The 7,597-nt window shown below is 50.9% G+C and overlaps 1 protein-coding gene across 1 annotated transcript; it reads right to left on the reverse strand.

Annotated features, from left to right (window-relative positions):
- Positions 1-1,928: 1,928 nt before the first annotated feature.
- Positions 1,929-5,944, reverse strand: LOC118596720 (cytochrome P450 2D1-like). Its single transcript, XM_036207601.1, has 9 exons — positions 5,756-5,944; positions 4,834-5,005; positions 4,412-4,564; positions 4,173-4,333; positions 3,433-3,609; positions 3,143-3,284; positions 2,743-2,930; positions 2,246-2,387; positions 1,929-2,140 (listed from the first exon to the last, which is right to left on the reverse strand). Exons 1-9 carry the CDS (start codon positions 5,942-5,944, stop codon positions 1,929-1,931), a joined length of 1,536 nt encoding a protein of 511 aa, XP_036063494.1.
- Positions 5,945-7,597: the final 1,653 nt, after the last annotated feature.

Here is a 7,597-nt window from a genome sequence, read left to right on the forward strand (position 1 = left end):
CTATGTATACCTAGAAGACTTACCTAACATGGCTATGAGTATGATTATCACAGATGATTAATTATTAATCTATTTTTAATTATCTATTATAATTTTAAATGAGCTATACAAACACAATACCTTAAACACGAGTAGAAATATATACATAGTATAACAAAATTAACTTTAAGTTTGTATCAATAGACTAAAATCTAAACCAATGTAAAACATTTTAAACAAGTTGTTGTTCTTTAGAAGTAAGTTCCCTAATCTATCCTTTTATCCTATCATATCTATATCATATTCCCCTTTCTTTTTTAGAAAGAGATCTCATTTATAATCAACCTGCTTTAAAGAAAAATATTGTTTTTTCTCTGTCCCACACCATAGGGCTCTTCTGATTTGGGACATAAGAATCTCTTAACCTTTTTTTTTTTAGCAATATGTCTGGGTTTAGAGAAGGAGTGAGCCAATTCCATCTCCAAAGCCAGCTTGATAATTTTGGGAAATTGGGCGTAGTTTCTCTTACTACTTCCTGCTGGAGTGGGGTGTTGTATCTTATGGGAACATAAAGAAAATTTTAGGATTATGGAGTAGTCCATTAGGGTGAACCTCTGAGCCAGTGGCCTTGAAACCATTTTGGATGTCAGATCATCTGGGCCATGGTGTCATCGGAGACCTTTCAGGTGGTCTTGGCTGATCAAACCTGATATATCTTAATCTGGAACAAATCTATAGCCTCTGGCTTTCTGTGGAAACAAAAGCAGAGACTCTTTTCCAAAGCAACATATCCTTATATCCAAATTTTGAAGTCAAGTTACCTTTAAAATTTACATATTTATTTAACTCAACAGCTTTTACGATCAAATCTTTTTGTTCAGTTAAAAATCCCAAAGACAACATTAACCAGATTCTCTGTGTAATATCCATCTTTGTAAGACTGAAACGCCGCTGTGGCTGCTGGCTCCACCCACCTCAGCTTCCCAACATGGTGGTAGTACAGTTTGCCGCCAGCTCTGGGTCTGGGTCTGGAGCCGTGTGTACCATCAACTATCAGAAGCAGTTCTATCAAAGCAGTGCATAGCCCAGAAACTTTTTTTCTTTTTTTTAAACTAGCAAAGGCTAAATCTACCACGCAGCAGAGTAAAGTGTCGCTTGTAGACTCCTCATTCCCGCCACACTGCAGGTCAGACGCTAATGTCAGGAACCTGACATAGTAGCTCAAACCGGCAGGCTGCCGCGTTGGGCGCCATTTGTAGTTAGAGTTTTCCTGCCTGGCCCAGTCAGGACAAATCTCTCTTACCCGCCAGTCCCACAGTCGCTCAGACCCAACCAAGAAAGCACATAGAAACTTACATTGTTTAGAAACTGTATGGCTGTGGCAGGCTGCTTGTTATCTACCTTTTCTATCTTAAATTAACCCATTTCTGTTAGTCTATACTTTGCCACATGGCGTGTGGCTTACCAGTGTCTTTACATGTTGCTTTTCATGGCGGCGGCTGGCGATGTCTCTCCCCAGTCTTCTACATCCCAGAATTCTCTTCTCTCTTGTCCCGCCTATACTTCCTGCCTGACCACTAGCCAATCAGAACTTTATTTACACAGAGCGATATCCACAGCACCATAGCTTGCTGTGTAGCTGGGTGGCCCCTGAAGTCCTCCTCCTTCTCTGGCTATTTCTTTTTTTTTTCTTTTCCAGATTTCTCCTACTATATATCCTCTCTGCCTGCCAGCCCTACCTATCCTTTCTTTTGCTTTGCTATTGGATGTTCAGTTCTTTATTAGACCACCAGGTGTTTTAGACAGGCAAAGTAACACAGCTTCACAGAGTTAAACAAATGTAACATAAACAAAAGTAACACACCTGAAAATAATAGTCTACAACAGAGGTTGGAGTAGGAGACAGTGGCAGCCACAAGACTGGTTTATTGTGCATGGCTCAGCCTTAGTTACAGAGCAGGACTGGAATTTGTGTGCCTGCTGGCACACATCACAGCACAGAGCTGGTAGGGGGAGGGAGCAACTGGCACTGCAAAGACGCCCTGGTCGCTGGGCCGGGGCTGTCCTTCAGGCACTGAGAAGCTAAAGCGCTGCAGGAGGCAGGTGAAGAAGAGGAAGAGCTCCATGCGGGCCAGAGGCTCCCCCAGGCATACTCTGCGGCCTGTGGGTGGGAGAGGGGCTCAGTCAGTCTGGGGCCTGATGGGTGCTCCACCCTCCAAGGCCCCCTGGGAAGAGACACGGAGCCAGGCACCCCCCCCCCCAGGACCTGCAGAGAATGGCATGAAGGCCTCATGCTTCACAAAGCGGCCCTGGGCATCCAGGAAGTGTTCAGGATGGAACTGGAGGGGCTTCTCCCAGACAGTCTCATCCTTCAGCACGGAGGACAGGTTGGTGATGAGGGTCGTCCCCTGGCAGGAAGCACGTGGTGTGAACATGAACCCTCCTCACCATGATCACATGCACAGTCTGTCCCTCACACACTTGATCCTTTCACATAACCTCAGCCCTAAAGCCTCTCATCCCCTTGGAGGGCCCCGCTTACAGGTCTCTATGGGTACCCAAGCCAGACCCGTCCCTGTGTGTAGTGCTTCCTAAAATCCCCTGTGGTCATTTTCACTGGCCATTTCTCTTTCTGAGGACTCTCAATGGCTGCACTCAGGTAGGTCCTGTAAGCATGTTGGACATCTGGGCTATGCTGGTCTTGTTCTTTCCCGACCTTGTACGCTAGTGTCATGATGTAATACTATGAGGGCCCAAGCCTACCTTGGGGATGAGGAAGCCCTGGACTTCAATGTCACAAGATGTGATGCGTGGCAAATTCAATGGGGAGATGTCCCCAAACCGCTGCACCTCATGAATGACAGCATTGGTGAAGGGCATGCGGGCCTGGTCTGCCATCTCTGGCCTTCTGGCCTGTCCTATGACTTCATTGATCTCCTGTTGCACACGGCCTGGAGGGACAGCATCCCCTCAGTGAAGCATTCCCAAGGGGCTTCCCTTTGCTCCTCTCCTACAACCATGTGAAGGGCTGACTCCATGTGAGCAAGATGTCCATGAGTGTTGCTGGCATCTGGGTTAAGTCTGTGCTGGGACCCACAAATGTGTGGAGTCTGCTTAGGGAGTGTGCCTGTCTTTCCTGCCTCCCAGCCCCAGCCAGGCTCACTCTGCACATGCGGGTGCAGGATCATGAGCAGCAGGGCCCAGTACAGTGTGGTTGAGGTGGTCACCATCCCCGCAGTGAACAGGTCAGCCACCACCATGCGCAGGTTCTCATCATTGAAGGAGCTCTCGGGGTTCCCCTTGGCCTGGGCCAGACAGGAAAAGTGGGTCAGTGGGGGAGAGGAGTCTGCAATGTCCTCCCATTGTCCCCAGCAGCCCAGGGGCTGAGACACTAGGTGATACACAGGATGGCAGCCCACAGCCTCTGGCCCCGTGTTAACAGCTGCCCCTCACCTTATCCACCTCTGCCAGGAAGGCATCCGTCAGGTCTCGGGGTGGCTGGGCAGGGTCCCGGGTCCTCCTGTGCTCAGTCAACAGGTCATCCACCATGGTCATGAAGTTCCTATTACTTTCTAAGGCCTTGTCAGCCAGCCCTGGGATGCACAGGAGCATCGGGAACGTGTTAAGAACCTGTGACAGCCACAGAGGAAGTCTCAATGCTTCTGCTTTTAAAAGTCAGTTATTCATTATTCATTATCATGTATGAATCTCCTGTGCCATGGTGTGTGTGAGTATGTCATAGGGCAATGTGCCATGTCCATCGTCTCTATGCTACATGGTTCTTAGGTATCAAACTCATGTCTCCAGGCTTGCTTGGCAAGCTCCTTACCCTCTGGTTCTTAGCAGGCCTCTTGGACCCATCTCAGATCCCAGCCTCCTTCACAATGGACCCAGAGCCTGTTTGTCCCTACCTATCACCTGCTCCTCCTCAGTTCCTGCCTTTGGACTCCTGTAGCCCAGGGTGGATAGAAGGCTTGAGTGGCTTCTGTGTGGACAGAGGGTACATACTCCCTTTCTAGAAACCCTGACTTTCAGCCACTTCTCCCCTCCTGTTCTGATGTTTGTCAAGCTCCAGGCCTTTCCTCCTGCAGTTGACTCCCAGAAAGCCTCCCCCATGGCCTTGGCACAGTTTCCTCTGTGACCATGGACAACATAGAAAGAAGCAGCTCTGTAGGCTGCCCTGAGCCTCCTACCTCAGGAATGAAGCCAGAGATGTCTGCCAAAGCTTTTTCCAGTAGTTTCAGCATCCTGATGAGGTAAGGGTCTTCATACTCAAAGCGATGAGCAAAAATGAGAGACGAGATCACATTGCACATAGCTTTGTTCAGCATGGTGCTGGGATTGAAGGGCCGCCCTGGGAGTGGAGTTGTAAGGGAGTCACTGTACTGCTCATGTCCTCTGTGCCCATCTGCACCCCTCGCCCATCACCCACCAGCCTGGTCGGCGAAGGTGTCACAGAGGTGGCCAGCCTCGTCTGTCACCCACTGCTCCAGGGATTTCTTGCCCAGGCCGAAGTTGCGCAGGGTAGACACAGAGAATCTTCGCTGCTCTCGCCACTCAGGCCCGTAAGGTGCAAGGACCACACCTGTAGACACATCTGTGTGTAACCAAGGATGCCTGGCTGTGCTGTCCTCTGCTCCTGTCATCCTTCTTCTCCACTGGGTTTCTACCCGTGAGCCTCTCAAAACTTTGCTATCTCAATCCAGCTCATGCCTACTGGGTAGTTTCCACCCTGGATGTCAATGGCTTTTTGTTGAATTGCTTGACCACATTACCACCCCCCTTCATGTCCCATGCTTCCTCTGCTCATCGCCATATCTCCAGGGCCACTTCTGCTCCTGCACAGCCCTTTACCTTGGGATCTGGGCTTCAAACCCAGGTGTTGAAAGATGGGGATTGGCGGGCGGTCAGAGGTGTCCTCTCCACAGTTGACCAGCACTTCCCGAACCGCCTTCAGTCCGTTGATCACGACCATAGGCTTCCAGGCCATCTGCAGGCTGAACACGTCACCATAGCGTTGTCGAAGCTGAAGGAGAGGGACAGAGCCCTTAGGAAGTGGAGGTTCCTCACAGACCCTAGAACCAGGCTCACTGCACAAACATGTGTAGTCTCTCTCTCTCTCTCTCTCTCTCTCTCCATCTCCCTCTCTGCTCCCCCATCTCTATATCTCTGTGTATGTGCATTGCTTTTTATTGAACATTGGTCCTGACAAATGCTGGGCAAATGCTCTACCACTGATCTACATCCCCAGCATGAGCTCTGTTGTCTTGTGGCTGAGGCACCTCATCCTTTAAGTTCATCAAAGGACCCATAATAGATTTGGTCACCCAGCTGTGAACTTGCTAGAGCCAGGGAAGTGTCCCCAGGCCCCTTAGCATCCCACCAGTATGTGAGGAAATGCAGGTTCCTTGCAACCCAAACCACGTGGCAGCAAGGGATTCAAGCAGATGCAACCCCTCCCCCCACTGACACAGTACCCTAGATCCTGGTGTAAGCCACCCCTAAGATCCCACCCACTGATGAGATCAGAGGGACTTAGGGCTTTTGTGACTTTGTTCTGCCCTGTCCATTGGAATCCCAAACCTGCTGCTACATCCTGCCCCACCTCCTGTCCTTTGCCTCCCAAAAGTCCACAGTGTCCTTGGGCCATGAAGCCTCCTCCCCTTCTCCCAGGAAGTCTCTTACCCCTCCTCCTAAAGGACCAGCTTTCTGTCCAGCCTGTACCTGCAGCACCACCACCATGCTCTCTGCTGCCCACCATTACCATCTCCCTCACCTTGTACAAGCTGTATGGCATGTTCTGGAAGTCCACATGCAGCAGGTTGCCAAGCACTGGCATTGGCATAGGGCCTGGTGGGTAGCGAGCAGTCCAGCGTTGGCGCCGGTACATCAGGTCCACCAGAAACAGGAAGACAGCTGTGAATATGGCCACAGACCACAGTCCATCCCCAGCCAGCAGCCCCATGGCGGCCTCACTGAGTATCTGGCGTCTTTGGGAAAACCTTGAGGTCCTTACTGAAGCCACCTGGAACCAGTAAGAACTCTCTGACTCTAGCCTGGGCACCCTGTCCCTTATATAGGACCCCAGGTTGCCCTTTGCCCTCTGCTGTGAGCCAACTTGCTGTGTTTACCAGCCTGAGTGTGTAGGAGAGGGAGCAAGCAGGCCAGGCAGGGCAGCCCCAAGGTTCTTTCCTTCCCAGATGTTGTCCAGGGGAGCTGCATCTTCAGGTGGAAAGAGCTCCGCATGAACTGGGTGTAGTAGTCATGCCAGGCTGGGCACAGTGAGCACGGTGGGCAGCTGTCCAGTGGAGGCCTGTTCTGAACGAGTCAGACAGCTGACATGCCATGCAGGCAAAGTTTTGAGGGATTTGTGAACATTGCCACAGACTGAGTGTCTTAGTTAGGGTGTCTATTGCCGGGACAAACCACCATGGCTAATAAGCAAGTTGGGGAGGAGAGGGTTTATTTGGCTTCCGCTTCAGCATTGCTGTTCATCACCCAAAGACAGGGACTCAAGCAGAGCAGGATCCTGGGGGCAAGAGCTAATTCAGAGGCCATGGAGGGGTGCTGCTTACTGGCTTGTTTCCTGTGGCTTGCTCAGCCTGCCTTCTTATAGAACCCGGGAGCAGCAGCTGAGGATGGCACCACCACCCATGGGCTGGACCCTCCCCCATTGACCACTAACAGAGAAAATGCTGGATCTCACTGATTCATTTCCTCAACTGAGGCTCCTTCCTCTTATGACTCTAGCTGGTGTCTTGACACCTAAAACCACCCAGTACACTGGGATAAGACCACCCTGGAGGCTCAGGATTACTTTGTTGGTAGGACATCAGCTGGCTATGACAGGAAGTGCCAGTGGTTGATTTTGTGATGAGTGAGGGGCAGTGGGAGAAAGTTGGCTGCAGCCACGGAGTCTTGTGTACAGGTTGGAGGTTACAAAATTGACCAGGAAGGCCACTCAGAAAAGGGCGGTTGTTACATTGGATCTGAGAAATCTGAGATACTGTCAACAACTGTCAGATAGACACTGGAGCCCATAGATGGGTCAGATTCTTGTCACATGGTGGACTCTTTCCGTTATTTATCTTTTGTTTCTTGTTGGCTCAATATATACCACAACGTCTTCCACATGGGATATGGAGGCAGTGTCCTCCTCATGCCAGAGGCTGTGGTTAGGATGGGCAGCCATGAGGAACATGTAAAGATGACTCCTGAGCCTTCGAACACATGCGCTTGTGTCCTGAGCACAGCTGGGCGCACTGCACGTGACAGCTCATCACTCACTAGGGTCAGCAAAGGTGCAGTCCGGCCATTGTGGATCCAGACCTCTGAAGACCAAAGGCTCAGAAGTCCCAGTGGAATCCAGGTGGGCGTTCTCTGCTGCCCCCTCCAGTGTGGCAGAAGGGAGGCAGGAGCTGATGAGAGGAGAAGGAGCCCACACCATGCAGCACCTCAGCAAGGACCAGACCCTGGGTCCTCTCCTCTCTGCTGCCCTGCCATCCCCTTCTCTGCTCACATCTATGTCACGGGGGCCTGTGGGGGACTCCATGCTTGCTGCTGGATTGAAGCCTCCAAGTCTGCTAAATGTTCCTTCCTGTCCACGATTCTTGGCCCT

Source organism: Onychomys torridus, chromosome 16 (genome assembly GCF_903995425.1).
Source record: "Onychomys torridus chromosome 16, mOncTor1.1, whole genome shotgun sequence".
NCBI lineage: Eukaryota > Metazoa > Chordata > Mammalia > Rodentia > Cricetidae > Onychomys > Onychomys torridus.

Coding starts and splice junctions, on each gene's coding strand:
- LOC118596720 (XM_036207601.1), bottom strand. CDS start 5,944: ATGGGGCTGCTGGCTGGGGATGGACTGTGGTCTGTGGCCATATTCACA. Junction 4,565..4,833: donor TTTGAAGCCCAGATCCCAAG/GTAAAGGGCTGT, acceptor ATGTGTCTACAG/GTGTGGTCCTTGCACCTTAC. Junction 3,610..4,172: donor TCTCTGGCTTCATTCCTGAG/GTAGGAGGCTCA, acceptor TGGCTGTCACAG/GTTCTTAACACGTTCCCGAT.